The sequence below is a fragment of the Antedon mediterranea genome, chromosome 9, assembly GCF_964355755.1.
Source record: "Antedon mediterranea chromosome 9, ecAntMedi1.1, whole genome shotgun sequence".
NCBI lineage: Eukaryota > Metazoa > Echinodermata > Crinoidea > Comatulida > Antedonidae > Antedon > Antedon mediterranea.
Genome location: NC_092678.1, coordinates 6,123,227 through 6,146,014, shown reverse-complemented (window position 1 = coordinate 6,146,014; position 22,788 = coordinate 6,123,227). Strand labels below are relative to the sequence as shown.

The following is a 22,788-nucleotide window of genomic DNA, read 5'->3' as shown; positions in this document are numbered from 1 at the left end:
AATAGGTTTAGAACAAGAAAATGAAAGACTATTTAATTGTATCTTTGCATAATTACATGTACTGTATCAGAATAGTATATTGTGGTATACATGTTTATAAAACAAGAATTTGTCTGCCAAATGTGGATAACAGCAATTTGAGCAAAAAAATTAATCCAGTTACATTATGGAATTTTTAAACCTAAATAAATCATTTTGAAATGGCAAAATGTTATATGGATTAATTAAATATGCATAAATACGGCCTTTTCATTTTTCAAACAATAGGCCGCATCCTTGTATGCAAGGTCTATGAGTGAAACCTTTTAGCTTTCATTGCTAAATCTGTCTGGGGTATAATGGAATACATTCCTAGCATTCTTTTTATATTGATTTTTCTGGCAGACCACTGCAGCTTAGTCCAATGTTGACAAAGTTTCTTGTGCAGACAAAAAAAAAATCAAAGAATGTATTTTGATATTGAATGTGGTAAATATTTACTGCTCTTTTGTGTAGTGATGAATAGTGTAGGATTCTAAATCAAAACGATTTTGAGTTGGATTAGACTATACAAAGTTAGAGAACATTAATAATACTAAAAATACTAATTCAAAGTACCACTTAACACCATCATCCCCTCCCTTGTACATCCAAATATAGGCCTGACGATTAGTCCAACTTCATAGCTATTTGAAGAAAAAAAAAATCGTACTACGGTTTTGTGTATGTAAATTTCATTTTGAATAAAGTTTAGTCATTTAAAGCTCTGTCTACACTATCAAACTAGTTTGACAAAAAAAGTGTGATGTGCCTATTTGTACCGATATGTCCAAATATGGTACTTATATGCCCAAATATAGTTGTGATATGACATCATCATACATTTTTTTTTCACATTGATAGTGTAGACAGAGCTTAAAAGAACAACAACATAACATTCACCTAATTTTATCTACAATTAAAAAAAACCTTCCTCCCTTGAACAATTTTTTTTTTAGAAAGCTTTTTGAAATATTTTACAATTTTGTTTGGTAAATTGCATTAATTTTATTTTGTAATAATTAATATGTATTTATTTTGTATTGCATATATTCTGACAAATGTATATGCATTTGCTTGAAATGATTGATAGTTTCCTTAGTTTAGTATAAAGTGTGCATATACTATCAATCACACTCAGGAATATATTAATGTTCAACATTTATATTAATACATAGATGAAATTGTACCGTTTCCTTATAAACAAAGTTGTAAACAAATCATTTTGGCGCCTTGATAACCTAATTTTGCCACAATGCCAGCTTGTAATTTTGTTAATATTTTATTTTGTGAGATCACAAAAAGTTAGCAAAGTATATATAATATTTTGTGTATGATTAATAGTTGAACACACCCCAGGAAGTGTTCAATCCTGAGAGGACATGTGTTCCTAGACTGCAGTCCAGGTTGAGCAAATATGATCAAAGTGAAATTCAAGTAATTCATGAAATTGTTTGAAACAAACCATCACTAATAATATATTTGCATTTTTATATGTGAAATTATTACACATTATATTAATATTGTTTAATATACAGACAGGTAAAAAGGTATAAAATAGAAAATCTATTCCATTAAATGTGAATTCCATTCCATTGGATTTGGGTGTAGTATTGAATAATACATTTCAACCTTTCCTTTGGGACATTCATCCCTTTTCAGGGCATACCCCCTATTAAGGGGACATGTCCAATGAAACGAACAAGGAGAAATATATATATATATACATTACAGCCAACCACTATTAAGGGGATATAATAATAAATAACAATTAATAATTATAATAAATAACTTTGTTAGTCCCCAACCAAAATCGTCCCCTGAAAAGGGGTTGTTCTGAACAACAATTATCCATTTCCATTAAATATTTAACATGATAAAGCAGCATCTGGTGAGATTCGAACCTAGTGTATGACCTCTCACGACCTCAGGATGGACATCTCATTCCCGCCATTTGCATTTATATATTAGTGTAACCCATTTAATTTTAAATCTAATAATTCACTATTTGTTCAGAAATGTGGTGAATAACCTTATAATTACACTTGGCATTATTTATTTATGATAGACCTCAGTCCTCAGATGTTTAGTAGTATTTATTTCAGCCAATTATCTTTATCTCAAAAGATAGTAATATAAAAGAATTATTTAGGTTAGATAAAAAAATATTATCTGTATCTTTGTGTTGTTTGCCATTCATTCACTTGGTTTTTCCCACTCTTTTCTTCTTTCATATCAACAAGTCGTTTGCTTTCGTTATCTTTTTCGATAGTAATGAATGGTTTATTGTTCGAAGAATATAATTACCGAATGACAATTTTAGGAATTGTGGCCTTGGCATACAAGCGCTATTTGTAGCTAATGTTGAAAGTCCTTTGACAAATGTTGTTGTTAACCAATGTATCAAGGTTGTTGTTATATTTAGATCTTGTGTTGTTAAAGTTTGTGAACTTGGAGAATTAATATTAAATCTTTTGCATCATTAATTGTTTTATTGATTGATTTACTATGGATTGATTGATTGATGTATTATTTTATGGATTAATTAGCAATTGATTGACTAATTATTGATTGATGTATTGATTGAGATGGATAGATATAGATTGATTAACTTACTATTGATTGGATTGGTTTATGGATCGATTGATAGATTGAATAACCACTTTATTGATGAATTGAGTGATTTGACTGATCGATTGATGGATGGATTGATTGACTTACTTAATGTAATAATAATTAATAATAGAGCTAGGCCCATTACTTTCTATGAATACATTTTCAATTACAGAGAAAAGCGTTGTTATTGCTCTATAGTGTTATAAAGTTGTTTACATTTAAAACTATAAACCACATTCAATCCTGATTGATTGACTGGTTACTTTCTTCTAAACATTAACAATAAGTACAAGTTCTACATTATAATCCATTTATTTTCTAAAATGCAATTTGTCTGAACTGTCAATCACTTTGTATTTGATTGATGTGTGTTATCCTGTCATAGTATGATTATTTGGAATAAATAATTTATTATAGTTATAGACAACTTAAACAATGTGCAGGGCCGTAGCCAGGATCTGTCAAGAGGGGGTTCGGACACTAAATATTTGGGTCAACCCAATTTTGTTAAATGACACCCCTAATGGCCGGAAAAGACACTCTCGTGCAGCATGCTATATAACCAATGAGCAAAAAGATCGTACTTTTTTCCTCCTCCTCAAACACGTCGATAATTTAAATGACGATAACTATTTGTTGCCGTATGTTAGATGCGCGTGCTCTGTGCGGAACCGCCGATTGTTTGATCATTTACTTCGTATTTTGTTTTGCGTTCAAGTTCAATGCGAACGTATATCTACAGCCCCGAAAAAAGCACACTGGGTGAAGGCAAATGCTATTTGCTAGCTCTATCTATAATATTTATTTACAGCAATTTGTTGAGGAATAAAAATATGTAAATAGGTGATATTGATACATTTTAGTACGTATCGGCGTGGTCTAGAAAAAAATAATCGGATGCCATAATGTGAACTACAGTACTTGATACCATAGATATTATAGTGTAAAATATTAATATTCACTATAATCCTCTATGATACATTATACTTCATAGTCACACATAAATACTGATGTACGTCGGAAGGCTATCTGACTGCCAGTGATCTAAACAATTATAGGTACGCAGTTGTCTGGCGGTGTCCTTTGTACGAATCGTTCGTGCGCCAGCTCGCTATGAGACGCGTCAATATCATGTTACATGCAGGGACCAAACATTTATTTTTCAGGTTAAAATCGGCAATTCATTTGCAGCTTTTAGAAATTTACAGACACGTATCACTAGTTGACGCTCATACAGAGAAGAAGGTTCACGAACAAGTTTACGAATTTTTCAATTTACAAACAACTTTCTGTACTGTGGGGCACGTATTTGGAGGATTTTTGGAGATGAGAGTGAGGTATTGGGCATGTCAAGGATGGGGGTTCGCAGTTGGTTAAGGGGGGTTCGCTATAAAGGGGGGTTCGCCCGAACCATAAAAACCCCCCCTGGCTACGGGCCTGATGTGCATTACTGGTATCGCTCTTGAAATACTGGAATAACAGATTAAATTAACTTAGAATGGACATTTCCTCCATTCATACTTAGCATAAATGGATAAACCAACATAGGCCTTTTCCCTCCAAAGTAAAGAGGAATTAACTTTCAACACCCTCCAAAAAAGTAGTACTGTCTGTTTTTATTACACATTTTTGTTGACATTAAAAAAAATTAATGTTTCATATCAAAGTTGGCACAATTTCATAATATTAATTTTCGCTAATGTAGTATTTACTAGGTCATGTCTCCTCCTGTTCCGCACTTTATTAATGACAAATATTGAGAACGTTCATTTGCCATCAAAATATCAATTTTTTGGGAAAAACTTCATATGGTGGTATGGTAATATATTAAATAGTTTAAAAATAAAATATGGTATTGTTACATTTACAGTTATTTTTTCACACAAGAAATTAGGACCATATTTTTCATAGCTCTTTCTACATTATCAAACTTTATGTGACAAAAAAATATGATGTGCCCATATATGGTAGTGATCTGCCCATATATGGACATGATGATGTCATATCTCTATCATATTTGGGCAGATCACTACCATATTTGAGCAAATCACATTTTTTTAAATCTAGTTTGATAGTGTAAACAGAGCTTAAGAAACTCCTTCAAAAGGTAACATAATTTCACCATGGGAAATTACACTTTTAAAGATATTTTAAAACGTTTCTAAATCCATTTTGGCACAATTTCATAACCTGAATTTGAACTTATTGCCTACAACCACCTGTATGTTGGAATGTTGTATCAAGCCTTGGTTGCTTAATGATGACCAAATGTTGCAGTTGATGAGCGGAAGTAGAAGAATGTCTAATTGCTTTGAAATTGATGAGAAATATATCCCTTGAGAATCTCGCCTTGTTAACATAAACATAAAAAGATGTGGAATGATTATGATTTGTAATAAAAAAAAAAGTTTCCAAATTCTGGCCAAGGTTTGTTCAAGGAAGAAAACAGTATAATAATTAAAATGTGTATAAAAATGGTGAAATATGCAAAAATAGAGTTTTTGTTAAAGCAAAGATAGAGACTTTGCTTTTGTTTTGGTGGCCTAGAGGCATTCTTTAATCATGTGTGTTTCTCTTCTTTATTTTTATCCTTAAAAAAAAATACTACAGAATGCAAAACTTTCCACCAGTTTTACCGATCTCTAGTGAGGATGTTTTTCCATTTTACCTATGTGACTTGTATGTTAGATTGGGAGGTAGTATAGACCCTTCATCAACTAGTTCAACTTGATTCATATTCACTCCATTTAGATTGGTTTTTGATTCATATTTACTCCATTTAGATTGGTTTTTGATTCATATTTAATCCATTTAGATTGGTTTTTGATTCATATTTACTCCATTTAGATTGGTTTTTGATTCATATTTAATCCATTTAGATTGGTTTTTGATTAATATTTAATCCATTTAGATTGGTTCTTGAATCGTATTTATTCCATTTAAATTGGCTTTTAGTTTGGTCCTTGTTTTCTCTATTTGATTCTTGATTAATTTTACTCCATTTGGATCTTGATTGATGTTGGTAATGAGGTAAACAACTGTACATTGTGATGTCTTTACTGTAACACCCCCTACCACTTTGTATATAGTTTAATGAAAAGAGTTTTTAGGAAGTGACTTTGAATCTCCTATTGTTTTTATTTACGGATGAATCCCTTAGGCCTTGTTCCATAGTAAACAATACTTGTTCCTGTTTTATTCATAACCTATGACCTTCATAGTCATTTCAATGTCTTCAAATCTCAGCAAGGGATGCTTCGAAACGACCAACTTGACTCTTTTATAAATGTTTTTTAGGACAATAATATGTCATCCATTTGATTGTTGAAAGTTGTCATGGTTAAGTAATAAATACTTTGTTTACAGAATTTCACAAATGTAGTAACAATTCCAAATTGACTTGATGTTGTGAATGTAACTTTAATAATTTATAACGTTATGTTTTTTTTTGTAAAATAATGTCATTCACCATATTGTGAACATTTTCCGGTGGTAATTTTTAAGACAAATGTATAATTGCGTCAACACCACAAAGCCGGATTTGAAACTAATATCACAGCCATACTGTTGTGAAAGAAACACATATTTATAATTAGTTATGTATTTTGGTGCAATAATGTCAGTCAACATTTTGTTGAAAGTTACTGCGGTAATGTTTTAAACAAATGTTGCGGCAACACCACAAATCCGGAAGTACAGTACAGTACTTGATGTTGTTTCAAAAAGACCAACTTGATTAATTTATTGAAGTTATTTTTGAAGTGGTACAAAAACGTCAATCACCATATTGTTGAATGTTTCCGTAGTAATGTTTTAAAGAAATTGGACCACTAATCTGGATTTAAAATTTCAGTAGCATACTTGATGTTGTGAAAGTTCCAACCTGGAATTTATAAAAAAAAAATGTTTGTATATATATAATAATGACATTCACCTTATTGTTGAAAGTTTCCATAGTAATGTATAAGACATGTTTAATTGCACCAACACCACAATTCCGGATTTTAAATTTCAGCCAAATACTTGATGTTCGAAAAATGCCAACTTGACAAATTTATAAAAGTTATTTTTATCAAGTAGACCACAATAAATGTCACTTTGGTCTTGAAGTTGGCATGGCGATGTAATAAACAATGTTTGCGGAAAGTTCTTTATGAAAAACTGCAGATTGACGATTCAGGCTGTACTTTGATGTTCCGTAAAAAAAAAACTTGGCAAAAAATAAAATCTATGTTTTTCAATTATAATTATGTTCTTCGAGGATTGGTAAACAAAAATGCGTGAGGTATTACATCGCGTACATTGAACTCCAGAATGATATTTCCTTTTCAACCGGCTTGCTGCCATCTTTCTGATTTTTAACGTGTTTATTTATTCTCATTGCCATCATTGCAAAATATTATTAGTTTTTAAAACATACCTACAGAATATTTAATTAAAGATTTGTCCGTCAATCACTAGTGTGTGTATTTAGGCAAATTCCAGATTTCTAAAGTATCATTAGGCAAATTCCTGAAAACAGTGACACATGTGATATTTTTACCTAAACCATACCTAAACGATAAGCATATATTCCTATGACACACTTGTAACATGATGAATATATGACACTGTTTATTGTTACTTTCCGAACAAATTAAGGTACGGTACAGAGAAACTGGTACAATCACCTAATTATTCTCTTACTATAAATTTCTAAAAAACCCTTAATAATTTAAAATTATAAATCATTTCATATTTTCTTTGTTTAGTTTTTTTTTTATAATACAGGCATCATTTCACAATCTATAAATTACGATGTTAAGCAGTAAAAATAGGAAACAGAAAGTATAATAAATTGTTTAAAGTTATGATATGACAATTTGGATTAGAGAATTGAAAATAAAACTTAGATTTTTATACAGATATAAATTCACAAAAGATACAATATTTATCAACAATGTTCATAATGGGTTTGGCTTTCCCAAGATAAAAACACTCACAATTTTACTGTCATCTATAAAGTTGTTGTCATTTAATTTAAATCCACTCAATTTCATAAAATTTAAACACTTTCATTCTACTAGTAACATTATTTTCTGATTATAATTGTTATATAATCATTTTATGTTTATTGTATCATATTTTGCCATATTTCTTGCCTACTAAACTTGAATAAACCAAAAGATGCCATGTTTCTCAGCATCAGTTGTGTAGACTACCCTTTATAAAAAATGGGACAATCCTTTAGTTTGTGTAGCATGCAGATATTATTTTTAACGTTTATGTTCTATTTTGATTTCAGTTTTCGAAAGTAAAGATAAGATAGTAATGGTGATGGAATATGCCAGTGGCGGTGAGTTGTACGACTACATCAACGACGACAAAATGACGCCAGACGACGCTCAGAAGTTCTTCAGACAGATAGTGTCAGCAGTTCACTATTGTCACAAAGTAAGTTACATCTCAATTTATATTTCAAATTGTTCGAAAATGATCTTCACAATTTTTTCAAGATAGTGTGATTTTGAAAATGTTTAATTACATTTTTGGGGGATTTTCATGTTGGACAATTGACCAACATATACCGTGTTTAAAAGGTATTTTCCATAGACAAATATCATTTAACAATTATAAATAATGATTTACAATTTGACTTATAGACTTTCTGTTCTACTGAGAAATCTTCATAAAACTCTACAACTTATTTCCTTGTTGAGGTTCTTCCAATATTTCCTATCCCTATTGCTTTTATTGTTTCTAAATCTTTGTACATTACCAAACAAATTATGACTCAAGAATATTATATATTTTCTTTTCTCACTCATTCTTTCAGCTGAACATTGCACATCGAGATTTAAAACTGGAAAATGTTTTATTAGATGAGAATTTAAATGTCAAGGTAAGCTTTTTGTTTATTTGCAAATTGTATGTGTTCCGTATCTCAGGAAAGCTCCATGATACAACAACACATATTCATCATATGTTACAGGAAGTGAACATTGAATTGTGCTAACAGTACTATTTATATTTGAGTTGTAAATGCAAATGTATTCAGTCACCTTCATGTTATATTAATCTTTTTAAAAAAGAAACATTGCGTTTCTTAATTCTACTTTCGGGCAAAACAAGAAAAAAATCTGATGAAAGAGTTCTTTCTTCTGATTCTAAATTAGCATTTGGCAAGAATTCTGTTTGCATTGATTGATCACACGTAATATAAATAGTTTTGTTTTGTTTAATTTACATTGTAAGGTAGAATTAACGAGCATTATCCATCAAATATAACTTATATAACGTTGTTATTTATTTCTTTCCTTTAGTTTTTTTTGTAAGAATGATTCTATATTAGTTTCAATCTATCATACTGTATATCTAGTACTACTGCATTTAAGTTACTAACTGTAGTTCAAAAAGTTAACTCCGGATTTATGGTTAATTTATGTGTGAGCATGGCTGTTAACAGGTTGATGTAATTCTTGGCCCAGTTATTGACGTAAAATATCTTTTAGGTATTTCAATTAATGTATTCCGGTCATGATCTAGTTTAGGTATGTTTTCCTAATACTATTAATAAATTATTTATTAATTATTAGATAATTAATATGATTATAGAATAGAATCCCTATTAAAACCCAACGAAGTGTCCCCTGGTATATTTTGTGCTTAGCTTACCTGGATAAACCAACATAAGTCTTTTTCCTCCAAGTGGAGGACATAACTAAAAATAAGAAACTAAAACTTTGAGCACCCCTCTAAGACAATGGTATTGTCCACAAGCCACATCTTGTTTATGTAATTTTCTTGCATATTATATAGAATCATATATTTTGAAGATGAAAGAAGACATATACTTTATCTCCATGAAAAATAATATGGCATGATTAATTTCATAAAAATGAAATACCATAACATTTTTTGACATCTGATACATAAATAGCGATAAATTTTTTATATTATATATTTTTGTAAATTTCACTTGAGTATTTTGATACATTACCATCTGATATAATCTACAATCACATAAAGAAACATATTGGGGTTTTTTTTCCCGTAGCGTCTGGCTGTCCGCCAGAGCAGATTCTTCAGTACATCTACCGCTTTATCTAAGTGTTTTATTCGGACTGGCGTAACGCCAGAACAATATGTTTTGCATTCGCTAGTATCAGTACGGCTTTATCAAAAGTATAAAATTTCTTATATTGAATGTCATGTGTAATTTAATGTGATATGCTTTGACAAATTTAATCATTTTGAATTTAGAACATTTCCACTTTATCGCTGTTGTCTGTTTGTCAATCAGATGAGTTTGTTTTCCGGTAGTTTGATAAAAATAAGTTCATAGACCTGTTCTCTATTTTTAAAAGATTTAATTGCACATCTAAAACTCTCTACAATATCAAACTACTGTAGTTTGAAAAAAAAAGTGTGATGTGCCCAAATATGGTAGTGATATGCCCAGTACAGTAGTAGTATGACATCATTATGTCTATATATAGAGACATCACATTTGTTTGTCACATAAAGTTTGATAGTGTAGACAGAGATTTATATACTATGTGCGAAAATAATTTGTATAATATTTTGTGATAAGATTATTATTTAAACTTTGTGGAACCATCTTTTAAGGTCCACCTAAGCTAGGAAATGCAATAACACTTAGAGCATTTGCAGTAGTTTTTCCCCCGCCTGAATTTAAAACCCATCGCCCAGACCTCTAGAAAGTCTGGGCGTATGTGTTAAAAATTTGTGTAAAAATATAGAATATTATATTATTATAAGCAATGATGTAAATTAACTATTCCTAAACTTAATTCATCTTGAAAAAAAAAATTACTTAGAAAGTTTGTACTATAAAGAAATGAATGAACTTGAAAAATACCGTTCCCAATATGCCTTTGTGTGCTATTGTTATAACCTCAACTTTTTAAATAGGCCTACTAAAAAGTAAAATCATCAAATTACCTAATGGTTTTAATATGTATTTAATGATGACACAACATTTTAGTGTATGATTTATCACCATGACTTAATACTATAACCACAGACCCATTATACCACCTATCAAGGTAAAATCACTTCCTCTCATCTGATAATGGCAATGAACAATGTTCTACTGATACAATGTCTTCCTGTTTAATATTAATTGATTCTCGTAACTATTTTCTCGTTCCTTGCCCACATCATCTGTAACCATCTTTGTTCCTGACTGAAACCATAGAGATATTATAGTGAAACCAATTTAAATGATTGATGCTATCCTATTCATGGTCGCATCAGATAAGATGTCTCAGGATTGGTTTTGACAGAAAAAAAAACTCTTCCCCGACTTAGAACAAAGAGTTTTTCTCACATTCGTCATTTTACCTTAGAACAGAGATTATTTGTTCTTGGCACGAACATTAAATATCTGGTGGGTATTTTGAGTGTAACCTTTTACCTGGACCTCGATTCACATACAGTAGGAAGTGCTTTTATGTCATTGAAGTAGTTTAGATATTTAACCATACTTGTGGTTAGTTCTCTAGCACCTTATGCCCTAATTAGGAAACTATAAGATTTAAATTACATGATTGAGTTTCTATTAGGTGTGAGAGTTTCACCATTTTAGGTTTATCATGAATAAAATATTTTATCTTTTGTGGTAAGCTTGGTTTGACCCCCTTGTACCCCTACTTATTAGATGACAACCGTTCCATAAGGGACTGTTTGCTGAATATTATCAGTACCTTTCCATGACTGTTCTGTGTGTGTTCAATGTCGCTGGTCCGAAACTCTGGAATCGCTTGCCAAATGAAGTGAAAGACTGTGCAACAGGAAAGTTTCAAGCCACACCTCAAAACTTATTCTTTTTTAAGTTTGACTAACTTTTCTCTTTTAAAAAAAACTTATTTGTATTAAATAATTTGTTTATCTTTTAAAAAGTACAAAAAAAAACAAAATCATGTATTTGACATTATGACCTTAATAAAAATTGTCAGTACATTATATTAAAATGAAAAGTCCTTCTTCTCCCTTCCTCAAAAAAACATGAGTATTCTCACAACTCTCACAACAACAAGCAAAACCAGGACAAGTAAGCTTTCTCAACAGATTCAGAAAATATGTTTTTCAATACACATTAATTACAAATTTATATTAAATTCATAAAAAAAAAATCCATTTGATGACGACAAAAAAATATATATATAAATTTAAAACTTATTCCAACCAGTCGATTGTTGCAAATTAAAAACTGGGTAAAAATTGCATGTCTGTCTAAATTGGATTTGTGTCTGGGAGCTGTTTTATTCTAATTTTAAACTTTATTTTGAGCCCCTTGCATTCCTTGCGTGTAATTTGACGATTAAGTTGTCAGTAAATACAGGTTGGTTGTTTGATGACAGAGCCTATGGCATTATGGGTAGGTGTTGACAGTCGCGGACCTCTAGAATGTTGAGTAGAACATCTAGAATTTATAGTTGAATTTTGATGCTAATTGAATTTCATGGTTGTTAGATTGTGTTTGTCAAGTAATGGTTTGTTTAAAAGGTTTGTTTTATTGTCATGATTTTTGCTAGCCCCAACTTGTTGTTGGTTTCTATATAGGCCTACAATAGTAGAACACTTTGGACATCCCTATTTCAGGGTACATCCCTATTTCAGGGAACATTCCTCTTCAGGGGTCACGTCTATTCAGGAGACCACAAGAAAATACATCTTTTTAGCACTATGGCCAACCCTGATTCAGTAGTATAAGATAGACACCCATAATTAAGGAATAATTTTGTTAGCTCTTCTTAATTATATGGCATTTCTACTCTTGGATATCGAAAGTCACACTTGGCATTAAAAGGTATAGAATTTCCCTTTAATTAAGTAATTTTGGAACTGGATGAATGCATTTATCCAGAGGGTATACCTAATAGGTTTGTTTAGTGAAGTTTAGTTTTAAAAGTTGGTTTGTGCAGCCTCTGTTTTTTCCTAGACCCCTACCAAGTTGATGTCTAGTATAATGGTATCTGTTACATCATTTTCTGCTATTAATATCTTACAACTCTTTTTCGGGTAGACTAAGTAACTTAAAGTAGTTCAAATAACAGCTTGACGTCCACTTTTTTAAACTAAAGGTTCATCTTTGAGTTTTGGGTTTCGTTGGTCAAGATGTTATCGTTTTGTTACGGCTATGTTAAGTTTAAATAATTAGCTGAAAGGTTATCTTGAAAAGAAATTAAATACCAATAACATTTATTTTAATTGCTGAGAAAATATTTTTGAATTATATATTGATTTGTTAGAAATGTCCATTCTAGGCCAAATTACAGTGTAACATTAGTTGGACAATAGTGGCACTAAAGCTTGGTGGTTAACATGGTTGCTTACTAATCTCAGGGGCCTATGTTCAAATCCAGGCTGTGTGTGCGTTTTTTTCAATCTGTATTTGATTTGTATTTAATTAAAAATACATTCTAAATGGGAAGCATTATATATATACATTAATTTAAAAAGTAAAAAACATTAAAAATGATAATCTACAAAATACTGTTTACTATTTAAAAAATACATTAAGCACATGACAATGGTTATTAATAACCATCCCGCAAAAAACATACTGTAGGACGAGTTGGATATTCATTGTATAAGAATTAGAAATCATGATTAACCTGTTTCTACACAGAAATTAATGTTATATCTCACTTGTACATGTGATTGTGACACTTGTAAAAGTATGTAAATAATTAATATTAAAATAATTCAACATTATGTTTATGTTACTAATACACTGTACTCATGAAAAACCAACATTGACAGATGTTTCGTGTTAAGTATTTTTGTTGGTGATTGATATCTATATCCTTTCCCCAGGTCAGTAGAATCTTTTAAAGACATCACAGACACACCAGTGATGTTTTTTAAAGCATCTTGGATTTGACATGTCAGTCTTCTTCTTCCTCTGTCAGTGCCCCTTGCTCCAAAGCAAAATCTAGATCAGTGAGTCCAGCTCAACGCAGCTGTGTATCCACTAAAAAAGTAATCTACACTTGAGCCAATTTTTCCTGAAAAGCATTTTAGGTTTTCCTGTTACAGATTTCTGTCTGTGCCAGTCACACTTGCAAGATTTTTATAAAGCTGTTTACCACTCCAGTGTGATTTTGAAGTTTTTTGTACTATTTGGGATTTCCGACTTGATCAAAAGACCGAAAATCCAATATTTCCGTTGACAAATTCCATAGAGTATAGTCCTTTGTGATGAGAGACTTTTCCGATCTGCGAGTAAATTCCACTTGCCAACACTTCTGTAATCCTGGCTTTAGATTTTAAAAGATTATTTTTTAGCCCTATTTTGAATGAATGAACTTCATTCATCTAAAAATAAATATGTTTTTAACCATCACGCTTGAAAGCAGCCATATAGTTTAAGCTTAATACATTTCAATCTTTTCACGCTTTTTCCCACATTAAAAACAGTTTTAGAAAGAACACAAAGGTTTGTAAAATTATTATTATTACAATATGAATAAATAGAAAAAGCAAAAAATGTGATAAACAACTACTTGGTTGTTAATTAGAAATAGACAAATTATTATTAATTCCAACCATTTCCAAGGTTCTGGCTGTGTTTATGAAATTTGTAAAAAACTGGAACATCCAGAGACAATACACGAAAGTAGCATGAATTTGCAGAGAATCCTATTTTTATATTTGAAAGCAATGCATAGTCCCAAGGGAACTGTGTGTCCCTTGCAAATTTGACAGGTCAACTTCAGCTTCCGGAGCCCCAGTAAATCCACATGGACAGTCATTAAAAACTTGTTAAAAAAAGAATTAATGAAGGAATTCTCCGGGGACGTCCTTAGAACATCATTTTCTAAGCGTAAACCCCCTTTGATAATTGTGTGCTGTCCCTTTTATTTAGTCACTATTTGAAATTCACCTATAAGCTCATAGCCACATATAATAAAGTAGTTGTTTCCTCTAGAAAGGTTATGTTGCGAGAATTGACAGACAACTAGATCTCCATGTGCATGTTTTCTTGTTTATATCATTCAGTTTGTTGCAGTTGTTTGAAATCATCAGATATTATTTTTTTATAAACTAAAAATAATAAACTTGGCTGACAGATTTCAACTTGTTTCTTATTTGTACGTGACTGATTTCGAGTTAAAAAACTTTTTCCTAAATTTAAATTAAACTCTTCCAGTAAGAATCTGATTCTGGAGTGTTTTTTTTTTCTTGACTAGATTTAGGCCCTAATAAAACCCAGTGGAGTTTTAGATTCCAATTTCAGTTAAAATCTGGATTGTATTCTCGTTTAAAAAGGCCTGGACTAGTTAAACTATAAGACCATTCTTACGAAAATATATTCATGGTTTATTGAATTTATGGTTAGTGAGCCGGAAAAACGGGAACACCCTCTTTGACGACCAACTTTGAGAAAGCTGATATGTACACAGTCATGGCAATTGAGTTATTGCTCATCAGAGGGGAAAAACAGCTCTGGATAAATAATGTCATATATATATTTCTCTACAGAAAACATTAAGGATATTTCTTCCATAATTTTCAAAATGTGTAGCAATAAGGTTGTTTTGTATAGCTTTTTGCTATGCTACACTGGCGAAAATGTTCCCTGCTGTATCTAAACTTTATGTTATAACATTTCAATCCATCGTTTAATACTCCACAGCGATAAACACACCTAGATACTGTATATGGAATATTCAAAATTGTAATTAAAAGAGGAAATATTATTGATCCATTTTTTATCTTTTCCTGTACAGCCAAGTCTTTTGTTCAGGTCCGTCTTAAATCATTCATTTTTGGACTTAATGGATATTTTACTGTTTCCTTTTAAGGTGTCTACAAGTATTTCAAGTGTTTATTTGGAGAGAATCTAATTCAAAACATGTTTACAGTTTATATTAAAACTATACATAACATTTTATTTTATCATTGCAGTGACTGACAATATTGAAATTTTATATTTAATAAATTTATACTTTTTTATTATTACATAAAATAATTACAAATAAAATAAATTTTTTTTAAATTAAATGCTGATTTTTTACTATTAATATTATATGGCATAGTAGTACATATCACAAATCATATTAAATTCAAATAATAATCTTAAATTGATTTTTCCCCGAGTTTTCCATCTTTAAAACCATATCTTTTTATATATTATTACTTTTTAAAATTATAAAATCAATTTTTATTTCTTTATTCTGACATAAAATCATAGGCTAAAAACACAATAAAGTACGGATACAGCAAACTTATTTCCATTGTGGTCCAATGTTGTTCAAGGGCATACATTTTTTATGTTGTTTATATAATATTTCATGAAAACTAATCAATCTCGTGAATGATATCACTGAGAAGATAATCAAAATTAATTTCACTATTAAGTTATTATGATGTTATTCTGAAAAACGCATAGTTTGCACATTTCTCAATACGTCAACAGGTATAGTTAGCTAGCAGGTGCTGGGCCGTCGTCTGTTGTCAGGAAGCACTATGGGTATATAGACATGTAGTATACAGTACATAGTAATGATCTCTGCTTGATTTTTCCAAAGAAGGTGATGCTATATTTAGCTCATCTTCTGTATTTACAACCCACTAGGAGACCTAGCACAGTTTCCTAACCCTTGTGAACTTCAACGACACTAGGTTGTCAGTTGTTTTCGTATGCGGTATTACGTTGACAACTTTGTCTGCTGGGTGACACTGCAGTAGCCGATTTGTTTCTGTTGGTTTTATAATGATCTTCATTTGTTTATTTATTGTCTGTTCCATTAAAGTCTTTGTCTTTTCTGAAATATATTTTTGTTACATACCAACACATTAGTTAACATCTTAGTAAAGATTGATATGCGCATTTTGGTTTAATGTCAGATAAAAAAACATTTTGTTCCTTGTCCCCTCCCACGAAAACAATATAACTACCAAATTGTTATAATTTGGACAAAAAGATTTAACACTAAAAAAAGTTGATATGGAGTCTTTTGGAACATTCCTATTCAGAGAGACACCTCTATTAACTGGACACTTTCCAGTGAAATGACCAACTCCTATTCAGGGGACACCTTGTTAGGTCTCAAAAGTGTCCACTGAAGAGATGGTTCTACTATATAAATATTTTCCTTTGTCTCCTTCTTTTTCTATTCATTTTTCCTGCAATATTTGTCAAATGGTTTATTTGAAAAAAGGGTTTTAATGTCCTGTTTTTATAGAAGGTAAACTTAGCAATTGACAGGATGGGACAACCAATTGAGTAACTATTTGACCTTGGTGTTATACTGTTTGCCAACGTGCCAAATAACCTATTCATCTTCCACTCTGCACGTAATTTTACAACCCTGGACAAAGTGTAATAATAAATATATAAAGTGGTTATGCTAGGGTAAGGTACATGCTTGACCTCTGACCCCAAACCATATGATAGCAATTGTAATGGTGATCTTGGACATGCAATATAACCTTCAGGTTGTTATTGACAAGGATCAGTTGTTGTGTAATAATAGGTTTATGGTTTGAAAAGTGTACTAAAGTGTCCTTGAGCACAGAAGGTGAATATTACCAGCAAATGTCAAAACATTGTGGATGGAATATTACATTTATTTCAATGTCAGTATTTTCTGCAAATGTTAAATTAAATACTGTACTGACAGAAGAGGTTGTGTGACATATTATTACATCATATCCATTTAAAATGTAAACATCTGGTTTTGATAAATATAGTCCAAAAGCATAATATTTATAGACATACTGTAGGCTTATATTACACATTTATAATTTGATTTTTTTAAATTAACAATGTTTCTTGGTGCATCTATTAATTATCACATTTCAAGTTCGTGAACAAAGAATCTTAGAACTAGAGAGGGCACTTCTCAAAAAAAAAAAAATATGTGAGTTGCAGTACACTCTCCAAGAGCCATTTTCTTTGTTGTTTATTGATATAAAACTAAAACATTTTTTTTCTTTTCTTCTCCAGATCGCAGATTTTGGTCTTTCTACGATGTATTCTGATAAATTGCTAAGTACGTACTGCGGTAGTCCGTTATACGCATCACCAGAAATTGTTAATGGCAAGCCGTACCATGGCCCTGAGGTAACTACATTTTATATTTATCAATGTACATGTGTTTATATATAACTGTCATCATGCATATTCATAGTAGTGTGTGTTGTTAGTCGATCAGATCAGATTTAAAAATTAGATTATGCTGCAATAAATTATTACTAAAGTTCAATTATAAAATAAATTAAATAAAATAAAGTTTGCTACATTAGAAAACCCTATTTCAGGGGAAATACCTAGGACATCCACATTTATTAAGGGGATGCTTTCCTATGAAATGGAAATTGAGGAATTTATATTTGTGACGCGATATACAGCCACCACTTTTAAGGGGACTTTTTTGCATCCCGAAAGTGTCCCCTATAGAGGTTCTACTATACAGTAATTTTAAAATAAAACAAATAATTTTGTGTAAAATTTGTGGAAAAACCTATTAGTTACAATGTTTTACATTCATTATCTAATATTTTCCACTGGTAGGCCTATAGGTATGGATAACGTAATAACTTTTTAAAAAAAAGCACATTAAAAACGTTAAGAATGGCATTGTTTCTTAAAATATTAATTCCACATTCCTAAAATTCTATTAATTAATTTTTTTGACTTTTGAGAGTCGAAAGTCAGTTCAAATGGCAGCTTAAAATACACCCTTTGTTAGCAAACGTGTGAAACATCTTATTCCAATTACCAAAACCCCTGAACCCCACGATTCGTCGGCCGTTTACCCTCCGACTTAAGATAGGGATTCCTTTCATTATGAGCATGTGGCATCAATAGAGGTGCTGTAATAATTTTTACCCCTTTGATCTTTGCTTACGCCCCGATTACCTCCCTTTATGCTGCTATTGTTGTAACGGAAATGAATTTCAAGCTCAATTTGCCAGTGTACTGCGATACTTTCTCATTCCCTTTTATTTGTTTATATGTGATGGCATGCATAAAAACTACACAAGACGTTCTTAATTCAAATTCCTGTACAGGAAATTGGAATCACAATAAATTAAATTGTTAGTAATAATTTACTGTATGGGAAAATATAAATTAAAGTTGGTTTAGTTAATGCTTTTAATAGATTTGATAAATAACTCCACATTTGTTAAACTCAGAATTTTCCATTAAAATAAAACTTTAAAATGTTAAAAACTCACTAATTAAACTAAGTTAAGGTTGGCTTTTAGTATTCTATTTAGTAGTAGTAATATTTTTTTAGTAAATTAAGGATGCTTTTTTAAATATATTATTTAGAGGCAAGAGCCAATTTTCTATATTGAATACAAAATTAAAAGGGAATAAAAATTTGTCTTTAAAAAAAAATCTCTAATTGAGAAAACTAATTAGCGACTCAATTTGCGACATTTATTTTACTTTATTGATTGAGACAATTGAAATAATAAAACAATAGAACAATGGGCATTGTGATTTAAATTTAATATTTTGCATATTTTTGTTTCTTCTAGACCGACTGTTGGAGTCTGGGTGTTGTGCTATACGCAATGGTTTACAAAACAATGCCGTTTAACGGCGCCAAATTTTTATCTTTACGCAAACAGATATCAGAAGGAGTGTACTACGAACCTGATGAAAAACCTGGTAAATTTTGTTAAATATCTTCATTGAACCTCAACCTAAATTTATGATTGATTTTGAAAGTATTAATATAATAATAAATAATAATAATATGGTACTTAAGGCGCCCTTCCAAAAAGATCAGAACGCCGTATAAAGTTACGATAAAAATAATTAAAGTTTGCATTTTGCAGTACACAATTCTTAAATAAAACAATCATTACCAGAATAAAAATTATTATTATCAATTAATACAGTCGTTGAAAGGTCAGTAACGTCTGACCTTTGAACTTGCTACAGGTGTAATTACAGAGGTAAACCCAACTTCCTTTGCGGTTAAGGTGTGGTGCCCGTAACAATTTGATGCACACTTTGGTGGTTAATTTTAATTTGTTGAAAGGATGTTGATGCTGTACGAATTCTTCCTTAATAGATTTATTCTTTCCTTTGTTTGACAATGAAATGATTAATATTATCATAACATATAAAATGTATGTAATCAATAGTTAAAGTTGATATCTAATGATGTTTTATAAATATAACATTTAAAGCCAAATCTAGAGTCAACTTTTTTTCCTTGTAATTAATGCTTTTGATAATGAAAACATTTACCGTATGTTAAATTTTTTGTAACCTAATTTCGTTTTTAAATTTTTTTAGTTGCATCTCGATTGATACGGCGATTATTAACGGTTAACTCAAGGAACCGTGCTTCGATCGATGACATCATGCTTGACCCTTGGGTCACAGATTTACCATCTATTCCTTCATGTTTCACATTTGAAGATATAAAAGATGAAAAAATACATTTGCATATATCGAGCAACAGTGAACCTGAGGTGACGGATGAACCAGTCACGAAACAAGTTGTTGGAATTTTGAAAAACTCTAATGAGACCAACAAATACGTTGATGATAATTCTTACGAATATTTGGAACCTGTACAAAACTGTGTTATTGTAAAGAAAGACAGTATAAAAGTGCGACAAAAGTCAGATTCTCGTAATCGCAGGCCACGTCGAGGTATTCTTAAGAAACACGGAAAATACAGAGGTGCTGATAGCGGACTCAGTATTGATGAGCCGCTGTCACCGGAGAGCAAAACCAATGAAAATATTGAAACGAAAGAATGCGGTATTAAAAGTAAAGGCCAACGCGATTCGAAACGTGATTCTGGTATCGATCAAGACATGCCAGCATGTACTAATGAAACGGAATCATCGGAAGCTGTGAAAACTCGCAAGCGGTTCAATCGCAATAACGCTGTACGTATATCCAAGCGTTATTCAAAAGGAAAGTACTCCTCGGTAGCACAAGTGTGGGAGACGATTTACAACACTGGAGTTGATCCAGTTGAATGCCTGCGGGAATTAGAAGCGAAGCAAGGGAGTCATTCTCGGCAGGAAAGCGCAAGCTCCAGTGAAGATCTACTGGACTTTCTTGATAGAGAAAACCAGGACATTCTCCAATTATCAGATTCTAACCAGTGCACTGAATTATCATCCGTCCGTACGAAAGTCTCCATTACGGAAACGAGTATGACTGAAGTATGTACCAGCGAAGAGGTTATCGACCTCTACCTAAAAGCATTGCGAATTACACAAACGGACAATTAACATACTCTTCTGTACCTTTAAGAAAATAAAATTTTCACTTAAGCAAGAATTCACTTACTTTTAAGTTTATTAGATAAATTTATATGTTTTACTCAGAATTTACAATTTAAATCTGGATTTTTATTGTGAAAACAGTGTGGTTAAAATTTGTACTGTAAATTAGACAATCTTAGTTTAAGAAGAACACAATCTTAAATATCTTTCATTTTGAAAATTTTTTTTGTTGTAAATTTGATTTGTAGATACTGTAGATTTCTAAGATGAACATAGTAAATAAATTATGTTTTAAATGAACTTAAATTGATTTTTAAGGATAATAATATAATAGTTATAAGATAAAGTTGAAGATTTAAGATTTAAATGGGTGAATTAAGAAAAAGAGATAGACTGCACACTGTCACACGTTGCTGACTAGAAAGCCTACAGGAATAGGTGTTAAACAAATGTTTTCAAAAATGTATTTCAATTTTAAAAGCTTGCCCTAAACTGTTTTATATTTATTTATTGATTGTATCAATTTACCTATTTACAACTGGAAAGCCAATAATAAAAAAAAAATATATGGTGAAACTTACCGCATGTAAACAAAAAGAGCATGTGTATAGGAACCATTCACATTTTTCTACTATAGTAACTGCAGCCAACAATTGTTTAACAACTGAAAAATGAAACACCTAAAATCATATGTTATTACAGAAAAAGTGTGGTTACTACAGTTACTGCAGTAAAATAACATGACATGATCTCTTACAAAATATACTGTATACATAATATTGGAAAGCATGAAATCACTAAGATACAATATAATTGTTTCAATTACTAAATACTGTACTATTATCTTTTTATTTACTGTATTATAATATGGAATTATATCTATAAATATTTGTGAACATTTCAAGGATTAATGGCAAAAGTTAAAAGCTTTGTTGATCTAGTTTGCATATTTGTTTGCATATATCGTGAATAATTTGCATATTAATGTTATGCCACTTGTATGGTTCAATGCTGTGGCTGTTCTACTGTTTTGATATATACACAGCTTCATCGTTTTTGGACAAACAGAAAAATTAAACATCTTATAAAACAAATATTGTGTAATGAAACATACTGTCAGTTTAGATCGGCTAGCAAATTCCGGAGTGTACACGCACCTGGGTGTCAACACCTGCTTTTTGTATGGTGTGCGCCCTGTCGGTGTGTGTACACTCAGAAATGATTCTTCTTTATTGTATCAAACAAAAGAATTTCAATACAAAAGGTAGCCAAGATATAGCCGAAGCTAATCAAGCAAGTTTACACAGCCTGGGGCGAGGGCGTCAACACCTACATCTTGTATGGTGTGTGCACCCCAGCGGTGTTATCAAATTCAGTTTTTGCTAGGCTATGTACGGGATTAATAGGTTGAGTTTACAGGAAACATACAGTGTATCCATTAAAATTATTCCATGGTTCATTTCACATGCGAATAGGCTTAAATACTCCCAGCATGGGCTTATACCCAGAGCAAAGTTATTTTTCAATTGGTGCTTTATAAATCATAGCTATGATAAATAATATTTCATTTTTATCAGAAATATTAAACCAAAGATTAATTTTGTGCTGTACATTTTCTACTTTTTCGTGCAATTTTTTGGCCAACTCATTTGTTTTTTATCTCTGAACCTAATCCTGTTTATAATTAAATAATTAAAATAAACTGTTTTTATATATATTTAAAATAAGTTTGTAATTTTTTTTAATGGAAATAGAGGTTTGAATATTTTTAAAGTTGATTTTGTAAAAATTTAAATAATGCAATTTCCTTTGTGATATAATTCAGTATAGATTCATTTGTTGAGTGTTACTTTTACAAATGTAGGAAAAATCATTTTTGCATAAAATTCCAAGTTATGAAATATTGTATTATTTTGCATTGTTTTTTGA

The 22,788-nt window shown here is 30.9% G+C and overlaps 1 protein-coding gene across 1 annotated transcript in view; it reads left to right on the top strand.

Annotated features, from left to right (window-relative positions):
• Nucleotides 1–22,788, top strand: part of LOC140058540 (uncharacterized) — a 39,395-nt gene extending 16,607 nt beyond the window's left edge. Inside the window, exons 3-7 of the mRNA XM_072104200.1 lie at nucleotides 7,919–8,067; nucleotides 8,450–8,515; nucleotides 17,597–17,713; nucleotides 19,141–19,273; nucleotides 19,910–22,788. Of these exons, the coding sequence (XP_071960301.1) occupies nucleotides 7,919–8,067; nucleotides 8,450–8,515; nucleotides 17,597–17,713; nucleotides 19,141–19,273; nucleotides 19,910–20,865 (1,421 nt within the window). The 3' untranslated portion in view covers nucleotides 20,866–22,788. The remainder of the gene's footprint in view (nucleotides 1–7,918; nucleotides 8,068–8,449; nucleotides 8,516–17,596; nucleotides 17,714–19,140; nucleotides 19,274–19,909) is intronic.